This window comes from Nanorana parkeri, unplaced genomic scaffold (genome assembly GCF_000935625.1).
Source record: "Nanorana parkeri isolate BGI_ZX_2015 unplaced genomic scaffold, ASM93562v1 scaffold1204, whole genome shotgun sequence".
In the NCBI taxonomy this organism is placed as follows: Eukaryota; Metazoa; Chordata; class Amphibia; order Anura; family Dicroglossidae; genus Nanorana; species Nanorana parkeri.
The window spans coordinates 253,959-271,727 of NW_017307472.1; the positions used below are offsets into that span (position 1 = coordinate 253,959).

Here is a 17,769-nt window from a genome sequence, read left to right on the forward strand (position 1 = left end):
TATTGCTACTCTGTCTCCTTTGACCATGGCTTGTCCCTTGACTTCGCTTTACGCCTGCTGCTCTGTACTCTGTTGTCCGTACCGTTCCTGACCTTGTTCTGTTTTGACTACGATCCTGCCTGCTGATTTGGTACCTTGCTGCCTGCACATTTATGACCCGGCTTGCATCCGATTACAGTTCTTCCTGCACTACTTCCTCCGGAGTGCACCCCTGGCGGTATCTTTATCTAGAAACTTGGTTCTCAACTGGTGGGTCGTGACCCAAAGGTGGGTCGTGACCCTGTGTTCATTGGGTCCCCGCATGCCTTTCACTTTTCTAGGTGAGAGACTCCTCAGCCTCCCCCTAGCACAGCACTGTCAGTTCTTGCACCAAGCAGCCATTCAAAATATGCTGCCCGATGCCGAGTGTCAGCTTGAGGTGGGGTGGTCTGGAAGTATGGCTGCGAGGGAGCTCTAGCCGTAAGTGCATTGCTTACAGCTCCCTCACGTGCCCTGTAGAGGTGCCTGGACCAGAGTGACATCACATTCTGGCTCCCGAAACCTCTACAGGAAGCTGTACAAGCAATGCACATATGGATGGAGCTCTATCACAGCGCAGCAGCCCACACTGGACCCCAGGCTGAGGATCCACTCCAGTTCTCGTAAGATAGGGAGACTAGGTGGACTTTTTTTTAAATTAAATTTTTTGGGGAGTTTGTGTGTGCGTGAGATTGTGTGTATGGCTGTGTGTGTCTGTCAGTGTTTTTGAGGGACCATTCACACTAGTGCAGTGCGTTAATCACACAGTCCTGTCCAACGCACTTTACCATGCAATTGCACCGACCACGCATTCTGGTGTGAGAGGTGCATTGCAATTCCATTCATTTGAATAGCACCCCAAATGCATCTCCCACCCACAGTTCTACTGCCCGCATCGGAACGCGTGGTACCGCAATGCCATAATGACCAAGGACAAATGTGGGTCCTGAGGTTACACAGATTGAGAACCACTGATCTAGAAGATCGTCACAGAGACCAGCATTCCTCGCCAACAGTGAGGTTTTCTGGCACTTGTGCCCCTCCGAGCCCTGAAACACCTGTTCCTCCATTCAGGGGTCTTGGGACTGGAGCTGCAGGAGAGGCCTCCCTTGTCACTTCAAGCTCCCATACAGTACATGACACATCCACTCTCTCTCCCAATGCTGTTTTAAGCAGCTGCATCAAGCTGGGTTCCTGCACTAAAGGTGCCCATACACTGGTAGATTTTCGGTCGAATATTTTAGTTTCTGCCATGAACCCTCGTTCGATTATAGCTCGAATACTCCATCAAGCAGAGTCAAATGTCAATTTCGGAAATCTTCGTTAGCCATACTAACCAACCAATTTTTGACCAACGACGGAAATAATTTCCTTTTGCGCATGTGCTGTGTTCTTGCTATGATTTTTGGCAGACCAAAACCCCATTGATTCATCGATTTTTGTTTGGTCAGAGAAAAGTTTTCCAACCTGACCAATCACAATTTCGATCACAATATCAAAATATCATTGATGTACCATCAATATCCAAAAATCATTGATGTACTGTTCAATTTCCGTTCGTAAGACCGCTCATGTGCGATTTTCCACCGACAATCTACTGGTATATGGCCACCTTTACCCTATGAGCTGATCTACTGATGAGCTTCTAATCCTACTACAAAACATTCTTCCCTGACATCTAATGGCAGCATATCTATATGGGTTAAGCATCTAAAAGAGCTGAGATAAGGAGGTTGTCCTCTGGGCTGCTGGTATGGAATTGATTGTACCAGATCTCACACTCTGGTAAATGGAAGTAATCATTTATTGCAAATTAAACACTGTGCCTCACCAAAATGATGTTTTGACAATTGTTGGGATCTCTGTCGAGGCAGCATTACAGCATTTTTTTCAATCCTCATCACCTAATCACCTAATAAGCAGTGACACATTACATGTTGTTACAACAGAGATTCACATAATATCCAGAAGATGGCAGTGAAGTAATCATTGAGTAAAATGGAAAAAATAAAAAGTCATTGAGTACAATAAATCAAGGCAAAGCAGATACACTATTTGCTTTGCCTTTATTTATTGTACTATAAGACATGTCTCATGCATGTAACAAATATCCATTATATGACACAGTACAGTGTTTGTCAGGTTGACCCTCTGACTTTACTGCTTAGGACTCATTCACACTGACAGTGTCAAACCTGCGTTAATAGAACATTTCTAAACATATATAAATGCATCAAATGCAATCTTTTTTTATTGGCCTACCTTTACACAGGGTATCCCCCCTTCAGTCTATCATGAATGCAGCTGCTAGACTCCTCCACCTAACCAACCACTCAGTGTCTGCAACCCCCTGTCTGCCAATCCCTCCATGGGCTGGCTTCCAATCACCCTAAGAAATTGAATTCAAACTATTGACAACCACTTATAAAGCCATCCACAACTCTGCCCCCACCCATATCTCCAACCTTGTCTCGAAGTATCACCCTAACTATCCCTTCCGCTCCTCCCAAGACCTCCTGCTCTCTCTAGCCCCCTCATTAACTCCTCCCATCCTCACCTCCAGGACTTTTCTAGAGTATCTCCCATCCTTTGGAACTCCTTACCCCAACCTGTCCATCTGTCTCCTACTCTGTCTGCCTTTAGATGATCCCTAAAGCGCTGACTGGAGGAACAAACGGACGGGGGAGGGGGTGGGCAAATCTGGCTCTGCCTCTAGATAGGCAGAGCCCGCTGTTACTCACACAGCTGGGTAGATCTCAACAGTAATGTCGGGACCCGTCCTGGCTGCGGCGGTCTCAATACTGAGCTTTGGGTCACGGGAGGACGCTAGTATATGTCCTCCCGTGACCCTTAAGAGAACTATGGGGAAAAACACTTAACCCATAGTTCTCTTTTAAATTGCAATAAACAGCAATACTTACACAGTATAAAAAAAGAACAACTAATAGGTTTCAATAGCCACAAATTCCAGGAGTCCTCCACATACATAGGCATACGGTAGATAGCAAGAAAGGATTTTTATTAGCATTCATGAATAAACATGTGCAATTTTCAATACCTTTAAAACTGAATATATTTACAATAAATTAAACTGGTAAAGTGTTATGGTGATATCCTGTTCAGTAATCCGATAAATTAATATTATCAGAAGTCAGTTAACAATCTATTAGCTTACATTTTTAGTTTAGTTCTTTCAAATCAAATATATTTGTAATTGTTTTATGGGTTAGCTATTCATCCGATGTGTTCTCTTGGCATCCAGATAAATAGCTTCAGGATCAATGGTGCTAATCAAGCAGTCAGCATGCAGCAATGTGCTGAATTAGGAATAATAAATAGATCGGTGTCATCTAAAACACATTTCAATCAAATGTGTGCATTGAAGCCTTTGGGAGCTCATGAATTGTACAAATCCAAAATGATTCTTATTTAAATGGTTTATAAAACTCTTACCTTTGAATAAATTAATTTATAAGGAATACGTTCATCACGGACGTTAGATTGTGGCAGGCAGAGATGACCATAAGAGCTTGATATTAGACTGAAACTTGTAACCAGAACAAACAAGCACAGGGATTAGAGATTAAACATATGTACTTAGTAGGGTAGCAGACAAGTGAAGATAAAAAGTATATCAGTAAGTTAAACTAGCTCAACACACAAGTGTGGGCAGGCAATATAGGATACACAGATTATTGTACTGTAGATTTTTGGGATCTCCACATTATCCACCAATAACCTTTGCTAAGGCATTGACACAGAACATAGGGGCCATTTAAATTTGTAACCTGGTGATATCAGAAGCATGTTTACTGTGTGGATTACATTATATTGTTGAGTTGTTGTCAAAGGTGCAGACCAAAGGAGTGTTTAATAAAGGAAAGGAAAACTTGGCTACTATGAGATTATCTAGATAGGGTTGGGGCATGATAGCTGCACAAAGAACATTTCACCTTTAGAAGCTTCTTTTCAGCTAAACTAGACATTTTGCATGGTACTTTTTTACCCCAGGACTTTTTTCAAGCTATTATTCCTGAATGATGGGGAATTGAAGTGTAAACATTCCAAAGTTCCTGAAATGGAGATCAGGGTACTAAACTGAAAGTGGAGGTGAGATAAGAAACTAGAGCACGTGCATGTACAATGGCCCATGGTCCTGTGCATAGAATTGCATGCAAGCATGCATTAGCATTCTATTTATATAGGCATGTGATATGGACAAATTGCTGAGTGGTCTTCACCATGTTCCTGAAAAAAAGGGAGGGTGGAAAGAAGCGCTGCAACCCTGGGATGTTTCTGGGATGGTATAGATAGAAATTTTAAAAGCAATGTTGGACTGAAAACTCACTGTTTGGGAGGACAAGATGAGGTCTTGCAGTTGAGGAGTGAAGGCTGTGTGGATCGCTCAGCGGTTACCCTGGCCGTTCCGTGTGGGTATGATGAACGGGCTACATCGTCAATAGGCAGTTCGTAGATGTTCCCTGGTGGTTATTGTACCTGGGGGGTCCGTGGGGACAGAGTGAATTCTGCTGGTGAACGTGGCACTCGCCGTCAGGTGCAATGAGAGTTCAGGTGGCCAGGCTGACACTCGTCGGCTGAACGGGAGCAGAAATGCGGCTGTAGGTCCGTGTCGTAATCGATTTGCGATCATAGAAGAAATGTTGCGGGGGACTGATATGAAGGTGATGGACACTGCGGTCCGTGAGAAGGGTTTGGCTAGGCGTTTCGAGGTTCAAGACCTCTTTGTCAAGCCAGAAGTGGGGTAAACCAGCGGTTACCGCTGAGCGATCCATACAGCCTTCACTCCTCAACTGCAAGACCTCATCTTGTCCTCCCAGGAGTTTTCAGTCCAACATTGTTTTTAAAATTTCTATCTATACCATCCCAGAAACATCCCAGGGTTGCAGCGCTTCTTTCCACCCTCCCTTTTTTTCATATGTCTACAGGGTTCCTCCCCCTGTATAAGAAGCTTGCTCACCCCATATTGTTTTAGCATTGTTTTAAAATTGTTGCAATATTAAAATTGGTTTTAAACATATCCATTCCTCTCACCACATTCTATATCAGTTGTGCGCTCACCATTTTTACCGTTTTCACCTTGTTCCTGGCTACCTGTGACCTGACTTATTAACCTGTGAATTACCTGGCCTGCCTTCTGACTTCTCTCTGGATCTCCGTCTGCCCATTGTGACCTCAGCCTGTTTACTGGATTCTGAATTTTGCCTTCTATCCTGTACCTCACTGACCGTCTGTTACCGACCTCGGCTTGTGACCACAACTCTGCTTCTGGTTTCTGATTTGCAACTTTGCTGCTTGGCTATTACCGACCTTGGCTTATGACCCCCGACTCTGCTCCTGGTTCCTGAATTGGTATTACACTGCTGGGTTGTCACCAAACAGTTTGTGCTCCGGCTATGCTCCTGTCACCGCTCTGGTACCCTGTTATTCTGGCGTTGGGTCCTGGTCTTGCAGCCTACAGTCATCCGGTCCATGCACCCCATCTCTGCCCATATCCAGTCTAGCCTGCATCACTGACACCCATGCTACTCTGCGTTCCCACACTCCCTGTCACCACTTCCAGGGGTGTCAGATGAGAGGCGCAAAAGGACCCCCCCTCATCAGCTTGGTCTTGACCAAGGTATGTGACAGGTGTGCCTATGGGATGGCATGTGCTCCGCCCTGCACCTGCCTTCACCTTGGTTGGTGGGAGTGGCAGAGGTCGTATGGCATGTGTGGACTTAATTGAAGATGTGCTGGTGGTATGGAGGGGGACCCAAGAAATGTGTACTTTGATACTTGTTCCTTATACCATCCTCGTTCTCTCCCCATGCGGTCTCTCCAAGCTCTCTCATAGCTGTCTCCTCAACCATTTCCCTGGCTGTCTCTCCTCGCTCACTCCTAGCTGTCTCTCTTCACTCTCTCCTCGCTCTCTCCCCTAGCTCTTTCTTCACTCTCTCATCGCTGTCTCTCCACACTCTCCCCTGGCTGTCTCTCCTTGCGCTCTTCCCTGGCTGTCTCTCCTCGCTCTCTCCCCTAGCTATCTTTCTTTGCTCTCTTCCCTGGCTGTCTCTCCTCACTCTCTCCTAGCTGTCTCTCTCCCACCTGTTTCTCTTTGTTCTCTCCCCTAGCTGTCTTTCCTTGCTCTCTCTCCTGGCTGTCTCTCCTCTCTTCCTCCTGGATGTCTCTCCTCACTCTCTCCTGGCAGTCTCTCCTCTCTTCCTCCTGGATGTCTCTCCTCACTCTCTCCTGGCAGTCTCTCCTCTCTTCCTCCTGGATGTCTCTCCTCACTCTCTCTTCTGGCTGTCTCTCCTCATGCAGACCCCATGAAAGAAGAAAACATGCCCAGTGGCCCCCAGGTCATTTGAGTTTGAGACCCCTGTTGCAAAGTGTTTTGTAAGACGCACCTGACATGAGGACCATTGGTGCAGGTTGTGAGCTTACATATTTAAGTCAAAATCCAAACTAATACCCTGAACTTTGTGTGTTTTGGTCTAGGTTTAGGTAATCCACAGAAGACATCAGTTTTTTGCATTCTTGTTTGTCTGCAGGCACTTTCAGAAATGCAGCAACATAGCATATTGAAAGCCAATAAAAGAGGAGCCATTTTTAATTTCAGTATGTAAACATTTATTAGTTAGCTCTCGGTGACAGTGCAGATAAGACTTTTGATAGCTCATTAAAAATAATAATTATACATAAGTGTTTTACAGTGTACAAGCTAATTATTTTTAATGCCTTAATGATTTGTGTCCAAGCAAAAAGATTAAGCTCAAGAGAATGATCATTTGAATGAGGGAGGGATATATGCTGAGAACCTGTTTCTGTAACTAAGGATTTTGTTGTGTTAGTATGCAAATAACGTCCGTGGTCTGACTAGCAGCTCACGTTTATATGTAAGAATATACATTATTTATAAAAAGAATAGAATAGGTACTATAGACATTAAGAATACACAATTATGTGCATGTGTAAATGGTAACCACATTTTTCAACAAAGCCATGAATAATCTCCACTAAGAGAGGAGAAGGGTATGTGTCCCTCCACCGTGTAATTTAGGTGTGCTTTTGTGTAACATGAAATCCTGCATTTTAGGTCTGTATACTATATATAATACAGCAGTACACCAGCTCTCTGAAACCTTGAGAAACCAGACTTGTTCTCAGCATCCGTTTGCTGCAAAGTGGTAAATCTGACATAAGTGCAGTATATGCAAAATTTCATATTCAAACATGTTGTATAAATAAAGAAGAAATAATAAAATGCCATTAAGACTGCAGCTTTTCTGGGTTGCTGCCATTTAAAAAAATAGCTACCTGCAAACACTTTATTTCCTGGTGTTGGGTCCCTGGAGTCTGGCTGGCTGCTGTCTTCACTTACCTTCCATTTCTGCATCTTCTCTTTATCTCTGTGTAAGGCAGGGACAATTATTCTTTTTTTTTTACTTCTGCTTTACAGACAACTGAAGCCAGAACTTGCTGTCTGTCTCCCCATTATGGAGATTGACTCCCTCTATCTGTCCTGCCTACTATTATCACCACAAGTGAAGGAAAAACACACATTTTGGGCTGTTATCAGAACAGGAATAGTTGGGAACTCTTCCAGTGGGGACACTAGTTCTGGTGACCCCGCTGACCACCAAAGATTTCCCTCACTTTGAAAGGAAGCCCTTTCACTTCCTGTTGTGGCTATCAAAGAAGAAGTGAAAGGAAATCTACCCAATAGGGCACCCAAGGCAAAAAATGCTGACAGGGGTTATAACCCTCCCTTACTCTATCCAATGCTAAAAAAAGACGTTTTGCTTCAGTTCTACTTTATTGAGCATTCAGTTTTAACCATCGCCTCTTACAATTGGATTTCACAGCATAATATTCCCAGGTCATGACCCATAGGTTTGTTCTCTGGCAGCATAGACTGGAGTAGTTGCACTGGGAATTAGGAGTTGAGACAAGCTCTGTCGTTTCTTGGAAATACTAGGATTTAGGAATAAGGACAAAAGCCACGGTATTATGACGAGTAATTAGGGTATAGTCAGCTCTGTATATGCAGCAGAGCAGCAGATACACAAAGGGAGGATCAGAATCAGAAAACAAATTTGTGGAAGACCAAGGAGCAAAATCAGAAAGCCAAGACAGGACGGCAACCAGCAACAGAAGCTTAAAGTGACACTAAACTCGGGAATTAAAAAACATTTAAATGCATTGTAGTACCTTAACTTAACAAAAATGTATCTTATTTGTGTATTACTCAGCTATAGATCCTCAAATCATCTCTGAATTGGTGCCGACACTGTCCTCCCTTCTGGAGGGTGGCTACTTTTATTCCACATGGTCTCTGTGTGTGTTGTAAAGTCGCCACCACTCCAAGCTCACTCCTGTGATGGACTACAATCTCATGTTTAGTTAGCTAAATTGTATTGAAGTTAGCCCTCGTTCACACCTGAACGTTTTGTAGCGCGTTCTACGCTCAACGAACGCTCTACAAAACGCTCAAAAATATAAATCCCATTGTATTCAATGGTCTCGTTCCCACCTTGGCGTATTTCCGCCCATCCCTAACGCGCTACAAAACGGCCCACGCCTGAAAAGGTACATGTACTACTTTGGGCCATTTTGTTGCGCGTTTCCATTGGGATACAGCCAAGTAGCCTTCGGTTACGCGCGTTTGTCGCGCAACTTTTTTACCGCGAATCGCGCTGAAAAAAACCGTCCGGCGGTCGCGCGACAGACGCTCATATGCAATACGCCTAGGTGTGAACTAGACCTAAGTCTATCACTTTGAGGCCAAAGGAACAGGACAACCCAACTCAGGAGCAGGCACACATGGAGGACAATGTAATACAAATTAGTCAGGCTATACAGCTCCCTATGAACTGTCCTCTAAGAAGTGGTTGGAGGGCATGCCTGCAGCTCTAAGGCAATGCTCTGCCTCTTTCTTTTTTCTTGCCTATTCTATGTTAGAATACTAGATTAGGATACATCATTCTTTTGCACAATAAGGTAACACTAAACAGGAGCAATGAGACACATTATGGCCTCACGCACACAAGCATATGAGACCGTAAGACATGATTTGTGGGCGTATTTTCATGCCTGGGACATGGGAATAGGTGTAGGTGGCTGAACAACCCTTGATGCATGATTAATCCGTAAAATATTATCCGATCTTCATTTAACTTTTTAAAGGGCTTCTGTGACGTGCGCTGTCACAGAAGCCCAAGCTGGCAGTGAGGGGGAGGAGTCAGCTGTCACAGGAGAACGAGCTCTCCTTACCACACTGCCGGCTTACCCTCCTGTGACAGCGAGTCAGGATGGAGAGCGGGTACAAACATTCAGTGATCAATGATCACTGACTGCTTGTACATAACTGGACATAGTATAAGTTACTATGTACCAGTTATGAATCAATAGGAAATTATCTACATCACTTCCTGTATATTCATAATTATGTACATAGTAAACATACCATCTCCACAATGCATGAATGCAGGAACACTCAGTATAGAGGATTCCTCTTCATTTATAACAGGGGATGCAGAAAAAGAGACTGTCTGTTTAGACCCCTGATATTTCACCAAAGCCCCCAACAGTAAAGTTAAAAAAATTAAAATATGTAAGAAAAATAAAAAAAAGTTTATAAAAAATAAAATATTTAAAAAGGTTAGAAAAGAAAATTATTTTCGGTTTCGGCCTGCCATTTTTTTTATCTTTGGTTTCGTTTTAAAATTTTCATTTCGGTGCACCTCTAATTTTAAGTAAATGTCCTGCTTAGGAGCAGCACAAGGTGCTAGCTTTTACCGTTATTAGCCAGGAAAGCTTATTTTGTGCACCTCTTTGATCCTAGTTTCTCTTTGTTAAGGTTTCAGCTTTCCAAGTTTCATTTTTTAACCCCTAAGAGGTAAGTCCCACTCACCTGACATCTAGCTATCTTATAAGCCCTTGTGGGGGACTTAGGGTAGAATTACACCAGAAATCAGCACTAAAAGCACGGCCTCTGGTGTACGGTGAAACAGTGCAGCTGCGTCAATGCCAGAACATTGCACGTTTTTTTAAATAACTTTATTGAAATGTTACAAATGGCATTTCATTCATTTCTACAACCACCTTGCACCACACTGTGCTGAAAAAGTAACGTATACAATTCTTTATTCAGTGAACACCACCGCAATGTGGAGATGTGAACTGACACAATTAAAAACAAGGCTAGTGCCCTATCAGGGCATTGGGGATGCACTGGACTAGAGGGCCAGTGCAGCCACCACCCCTCGGGTGTTAACTGGCCCTAAAGCTAATGAACGACAGAAATCACCAGCATTCCGTAAATGAAATTTAAAAAAAAGTAAATTTATTTGGACTAAACGTCACACATATTGCATAATCCAACGTTTCGGGACCGCATAGGGTCCCTTCATCAGGGCAGAGACCCTACTGTTTTCTGGAACTGGCCCTAAAGCTGTCTTACTGGACAGACGGTGGATGACGTTTAGTACCAGCGATTGTCCTTTCCTCACAAGTCTGGAAAGTCTAGCCCTTAGCAACAATAGAAAACTAAAAAACAGGCTTTTCTGGCTAGCAGATGGACCATATGTTGCCTGGTCTTCAATAGGATGTTGAGCTTTAAAAAAGGATTCCAGAAAAATGGTTTATTAACCCTTGCTGTGGGGCTACCCCCGCACTGCAAGGGTTAACTGCTTGTTTTGGTCTAGGGCTGAAAATAGAAAAGTTATATTAACCTGATCCTCCGAGCCATCTTGCTCTTAGACTGGTCCCTGGAGCCTCTCTCCCACTCCTCTGCAGAGGTTTAAGGTTCCTAAGTCATCACGTCCAATACACTGTGTATAGAACGTGAGGACGTCGAGGAACATTCCATCACTGCAGTGGAGGAGGACGCACTTTCACAGCCAGCCGGCTCTGAGAATCAGGTAATTATAACTACCGTATATACTCGAGTATAAGCCGTCCCGAATATAAGCCGAGGCACCTAATTTTAGCCAAAAAAACTGGGAAAAAGTATTGACCCGAATATAGGCCGAGGGTGGGAAATGAGGCAGCTACTGGTAGATAGATACCATTAAAATACATTAATATTTATTTAAAAGAAAAATAACCTAGCTCTGTAAGTGGAAAAGGGGGTACAGGGCTACATATCATGTACTACGGAATGTGTGCCATACGTTTTTTCAAACATTTTTCTAGTTTTAACCATAATTAAATATGGTTAAAATACATTATATACAAGAAACTATACATTCGCTTTAACTACTTCAGGACCGCCCACCCGCAAAAAAGTCCTGTCCTGAAGTAGTTATACCAAGAACTTCTTGGTATCGTTTTAAACAGACGGCGATGGCTGTTTAGATACAGCCCCTGAATCGCTTGTAGGCTCCATTCACACTAAGCGACACTCACCTCGAGCAGATTTCTGCGCGGCGGGATAGCGCAACTGTTCGGGCGACTTTGCAGCGACGGTCCAGCGACGATCGCACGACCTTCACCGTCGGGCTGCATTCAAAAATAGAAAAATTGTGCGACATCTGCGGGAAAAAGGGTCCTGCACAAGCGACAGGCAGCTGTACATTAGAACAGCTCCATTGAATATCATTGGCCGGCGACTTCACGCGATATAGTGCAGCAAAAATGCGCGATATCGTGGCTGAAATCGCGTGATTTATCGCTCAGTGTGAATGGGCACTTATGGTGATGCGGAATGTGTGCTCCCCCTGCCTACCCCAGGCTCTGCTGTCCCCCCATGTGGGCCCTTGCCCGGCGGGTCTCCCCACATTGATCGGAGTGAGATCAGCAATCTTCTAGCCACTGATGTCACCTCCGATCATTGGACCCGGACGTAATGTGTATTACATCACTTCCGGTGTCACTGGGCACATTCTCAGGCTCCTAGAGCCAGAAGAAGAAGCTGGTGAAGCAGATCTCTGCTTCATCAGCTTCTTTGGGGTCCCTAGGTGACATTAGGGGTCTGATGTCTCCATAAAGAGGACCTGTCACATCATATTTTCTATTGCATAGGGGGCTTGTTAGTCCCCCATGTGATAGCAATAAAGGTAAGGGTAAAAAAATATATATTAAAAGTAACATATAAACATTTTTTTTTTTAAATGCAAAAAAGTTTTAAAAATCCCGCTCCCCCATGTGTACACACTCAAACACGTGTTAGGTGCACCTACGTGCAAAAATTAAAATTGCACCACACGTTACACATCGCCACAAATGTGGGAGTGAGAGCAATAATTTCAGGGCCATCAATTACTGTTAACACTAAACTGATGAGCAGTAAAACAAATGTAAACCGTCGACTATGGGAAATGTTGGGTATGGTAGTTTTTTGCGGTTTCACAGACGCATGCAATTTTAAGGCTTGACACGTTTGGTATCTATTTACCCGGCATGACTCCATCTCTTATATTTCACCACAAAATTAGGAATTATATTCTGTTTCTGTGCACTAAAGTTCATTTTAGTGTATTTTTTCCTAAAAATACTGGTTTGATAAACATTTGCTCAAATAACGTGAAACATAAAACATTGCAACTAGCATTTTTTTACTCTACAGGGCCTCTGCTTTCAGAAAATATATAATTGTTTGGGGGTTTGAAGCTGGTTTCTAGCCACAAATTCAGATATTATCATGTGTGTGCAAATGTAAGAAATTGCACCAGACAGCAAGTGGTTAAGGAGAACTATGGGGTCAGGGCTTTTCCCCATAGTTCTCCTTAGGGTAACGGGAGGACACAAACTAGCGTCCTCCCGTCACCCTAGGCTCAGTATACCGCAGTAGCTCGCGGTATACTGAGACGCCGCAGCTGAAGCGGATCCCGACAATTGTGCCGGGATCCGCCCAGTTGCGTGACTGACAGCTGGCTCTGCCTATCTAGAGGCAGAGCCAGCTGTACCCGCCCCGTCCATTCCACCAGTCAGCGCTGGCGGATCGGAGCGGGGAGGGGGAAATCCAGCCACTCCCCTGTTATGGCAGAGAGCCGTGACAGGATCGAGAGGTGAGGGAACCCGGTATGTGTTCGCTCACCTCCCGATCTACTGAGCCGACCTGTGACAGTCTCATTGTCACAGGTCGGCTAGAACTATGAGGTGAGTGAAAAGCACTCACCTCATAGTTCTCCTTTAAGCCGTTTCCAGGTGATTTGGAAGCACTTCAGCGGCTCCTTATTAAAGTCTATGGGGCAACAAATGCATGATTCTGCCTGCAATAAGAACTCTTGTACTTTTTCACTTGTCCAGCAGCATCAAGAAGCTCAGTTGAGATATAGCAGAAATCGTCGTAGTGAGTGCTGCTGTGCTTCAGGAAACATGCAACAAATTGTCAGCTGTCAGTCAAGTCCCCGAATTTGACCAGGTAGCAAACTCATGCAGTCCTTATATAGACTGGGGGTGGGAGACGCAGCACAAGAACCAATCAGTTAAACATCAGTGCAAGGAGCATGCTGATAGGAAGAGAGATCAGAGTGATGAGGTCATCCGTCTGCTGCGTCTCCTCTCACTGTCCAGTCACAGATTAGGGATGGAGGGGACAGGACTTTGTGAAAGGACATAACCCGATATACAGGAATGACAGGTTATACAGTAGCTCTGCGTGTATGACAGCCGTTTGCCCGGATTTTAGCTTTAGAGTCCTATTACAATACTATGTGACTACCAGACATCCGGCTCCGCATCCACAGTTTTTCCTGTTGCCAAACCATCTGACACCACGTGACTTGTCTGGGTTCCTCCCCTCGCTTTGCCGTAGTGCGCGATAACGTCATGCCAGGGTTGCGCTCACGTTCTGTGATGAGGGCGACATAGGGAGCTAGATGTCCGCCTATTACAATAAATAAGAGCGGGGCTCCTGTATGACACGTCCCGGGGAGGGGAAGCGGCCTAAGCCTGGAGCTTGAAGGGACTGTGGCGGAAGTGCTTCGCGCACATAACGTTGCATTGGTCGCTTCTCACGGCCGCTCGGTGCTGGTGGAGGTTCCCGGGCCGTAGAGCGGGGTAGGCAGTGTTTGCTGCTCGGGGGGTCGGCAGAACATGGCGGCCGTGGAGCTGGAGTGGATCCCGGAGACCCTGTATAACACGGCCATCTCCGCGGTGGTGGATAACTACAGCCGGGCCCGCAGAGACATCCGCAGCTTGCCTGAAAACATCCAGTTCGATGTGTACTACAAGGTGACAGCTCGGAGGAGGGGGGATGTCTGTGTGGGTTATATGTATGATGACATCATAGAGAAGTGTCTGCACTGGAGCTGTCAGTGGCTGTACCGGCTCGACTTCACTTTATAATGCAGGATGTCATGGCTGTCCTTGTGTGACTCCGCTTCCTTTTATATGGATCCTCACATGACCACTTGGGGTGCTTTATTTAACACTCACCACCCATTTTGCAATCTGATTGTACAACCGTTTAAGGTCTGCCAAGAGGATGTAGAGCAAGGACTTGAGTAGATACGCACTAGTTGGCTACATTAAATGTATATTAGCTGTGCTAAATCTAAAGTTGATCGTGTGTGTGTGAGAGCCTGAAGTAGATGTAAACCTGATGAGTTGCATCTTTGTGAGATTTAAAGAAGGACTCCAGGTATGCTAAAATGTAACCCTTGCAGTGGGGTTACCCCCTCCACTGCAAGGCTTAAAAGAGCACTATGGGGTAACCCTTTTTATTACTAATGTACTCCCGTGACCCTGAGAGTGCCGCAGCCGGGATGGATCCCGACAATACTGCTGAGATCCAAACAGCTGGCTGATAGGCAGAGCCCGCCATCAATCTAGACAGTCACCGCTCTCTGCAGGGAGATGATCGGGAAGTGAGCGGATCGGAATTGGTGGTATGTGTTGGCTCACTTCTTGATGAGCGCAATTCACTCACCTCCATAGTTCTCCTTTTAAGTGCTTGTTTTGGTCTAAGGCAGAGGTAGGCAACTCTGGCCCTCCAGCTGTACTTTAACTACAATTTCCAGCATGCCTCTGGGAGTCATGTCTGTAACTGTCAGACTTGCAATGCCTCATGAGACTTGTGGTTCCAAAACAGCTGGAGGGCTAGGTGAGTTTTTTTTTTTGGTTCTTCACCCTAGACCAAGAGAAGGAGTGAACTCTGTAGCCCCACTGTGAGGGTTCATTTTTTCACTGCCCAGAGTTCTTCTTTAACGCGTCAGTCATTTCAGAACTCATTATTTTAATCTCTAGCTTTCAGTAAAGAAGTCCAGAAAAACATTAACCGTTGCTGTGGGGCTTCTCCCACACTGCAAGGGCTACCTGCTCGTTTTTGTCTAGGTGCTTAAAGTGACATTAAACCCTCAGATTATTTTAACATAAACCAATACTGTAATGTGTGCCTTAATGTAATCCATGGTTGTTTCCCTTCTCTTTGCTGCTCTTCCTTTTAAATCCCCATGTCTTCTCATGCTTGGGGAGAACTTCCCTTTTCAGCTCAGGGCCTCTTCCTGTAGTGCTGGCTCAGGTTACAAGCCTATACAAACGTATACACAGACACCGTGTATCCATTCCTGAGACAAGGCAGTTACTGCAAAACAGAAGTTATGCCCAGCATGAGAAGAGATACAGATTTAAAAGGAAGAGCAGCAAAGAGAAGGGGAAACAACCATGTATTACAATAAGGCACACATTACAGTATTGGTTTATGTTAAAAAAATCTGAGGGTTTAATGTCACTTTAAATAGTTATGCTCACTCAAAGCTCCGAGCCGGCCAGCGGTCACAATGCTCCCTCCAGCCTGTCTCCTCCTACCTTGCAGCATTGGAATCTTCCTCAGCGTCCCAATAGAATGTGATAATTTATGGGATCTTAGACCATAGGAGAGGGAGAGAGATGCTGGAAGGACCAGTCTAAGGACAAGCCAGCTCAGAGCATCTGGTGAGTATAACTTTGTTGTTTTTCAACCTAGAAAAATATGACCACTGATCCTTTGCAGTGTGGGGGTAGCTCCACTGCAAGGGAAAATACATCATTTTTTTTTTCCCTCAAGTTCTTCTTTAATTTGCATGTATAGCCAAAATTCTTTTTCTGTGTGCTTTGGATAAAGGATGGATTGGGGAGGGAGTGAAAACCCCTGCCTGTCACATTTGGGGAGCTATTACTTGATGGCATGGTGCGATGTTTGCAAAAAAATTAAACATTAATAAAATGTATGTATGTATTCCAAAATTATTGGGACGCCTCCCTTATTGGGATTATTATTATTGGGACGCCTGCCTTTACACGCACATGAACTTTAATGGCATCCCAGTCTCAGTCCGTAGGGTTCAATATTGAGTTGGCCCACCCATAACAGCGTCAACTCTTCTGGGAAGGCTTCCACAAGGTTTAGGAGTGTGTCTATGGGAGTGTTGGACCATTTGTGAGGTCAGGTACTGATGTTGGAGGAGAAGGCCGGGCTCGCAGTCTCCGCTCTAATTCATCCCAAAGGTGTTCTATCGGGTTGAGGTCAGGACTCTGTGCAGGCCAGTCAAGTTCCTCCACCCCAAACTCGCTCATCCATGTCTTTATGGACCTTGCTTTGTGCACTGGTGCGCAGTCATGTTGGAACAGGAAGGGGCCATCCCCAAACTGTTCCCACAAAGTTGGGAGCATGAAATTGTCCAAAATGTCTTGATATGCCGATGCCTTAAGAGTTCCCTTCACTGGAACTAAGGGGCCAAGCCCAACCCCTGAAAAACAACCCCACACCATAATCCCCCCTCCACCAAACTTTACACTTGGCACAATGCAGTCAGACAAGTACTGTTCTCCTGGCAACCGCCAAACCCAGACACGTCCATCGGATTGCCAGACAGAGAAGTGTGATTTGTCACTCCAGAGAACATGTCTCCACTTCTCTAGAGTCCAGTGACGGCGTGCTTTACACCACAGCATCCGACGCTTTGCATTGCACTTGGTGATGTAAGGCTTGGATGCAGCTGCTCACCCATGGAAACCCATTCCATGAAACTCTCTACGCACTGTTGTTGTGCCAATCTGAAGGCCACACGAAGTTTGGAGGTCTGTAGCTATTGACTCTGCAGACAGTTGGCGACTTCTGTGCACTGTGCGCTTCAGCATGCGCTGACCCCGCTCTGTCATTTTACATGGCCTACCACTTCGTGACTGACTTGCTGGTGTTCCTAGTTGCTTCCACTTTGTTATAATACCACTAACAGTTGACCGTGGAATAGTAAGGAGTAGCAAGGAAATTTCACGGATTGGATTTATTGAACAGGTGGCAACCTTGAATCCACTCTCACTGTCCCTCCTGTTCATGAATACCTCAGTATGAAGTGTCATTGAAGGAGCCATGCACAGCTGCACCATTTTCAGAGAAGAGCCGCAATTCAGATAAGTGGCGAGATGAGTCAGGGGAATAGGTGGATATGACCATGTAGCATGGTACATCCTAAATATTGGTTCAACATGAAACATGGGACAAAAAGGAAACTTGGCCTGTAGGGCTTGTTCACACAGGGTACAGACCAGATCTGGATGTGTTTCTGGAAACGCGGGTATGTGTGTTTTCGATGCATTCCGGTTTTTATTTGTCTCAATTGGACCTCTAGTGCATTTGCATGCTTTTACATGTGTTTTAGTACATTCTGGACCAAAGAAAATAGTGCACGCTGTTGTGTTTTTTTTTTTTTAAAGGTTCTGGAACAGAATGCAGAGCGGTGGACTAGCCTCACTTTTTACTGTAGGAATGAATGAGGATGTGTTTTTGGACCAGACAAAAAAAACATTCTGGTTGGGATATGGTCTGGA

The 17,769-nt window shown here is 44.9% G+C and overlaps 1 protein-coding gene across 1 annotated transcript in view; it reads left to right on the forward strand.

The window, feature by feature from the left end:
- Window positions 1-13,716: 13,716 nt before the first annotated feature.
- The window catches only part of APPBP2 (amyloid beta precursor protein binding protein 2), a 35,199-nt gene continuing 31,146 nt past the window's right edge, over window positions 13,717-17,769 (forward strand). Inside the window, exon 1 of the mRNA XM_018568543.1 lies at window positions 13,717-14,193. Within this exon, the coding sequence (XP_018424045.1) occupies window positions 14,056-14,193 (138 nt within the window). The 5' untranslated portion in view covers window positions 13,717-14,055. The remainder of the gene's footprint in view (window positions 14,194-17,769) is intronic.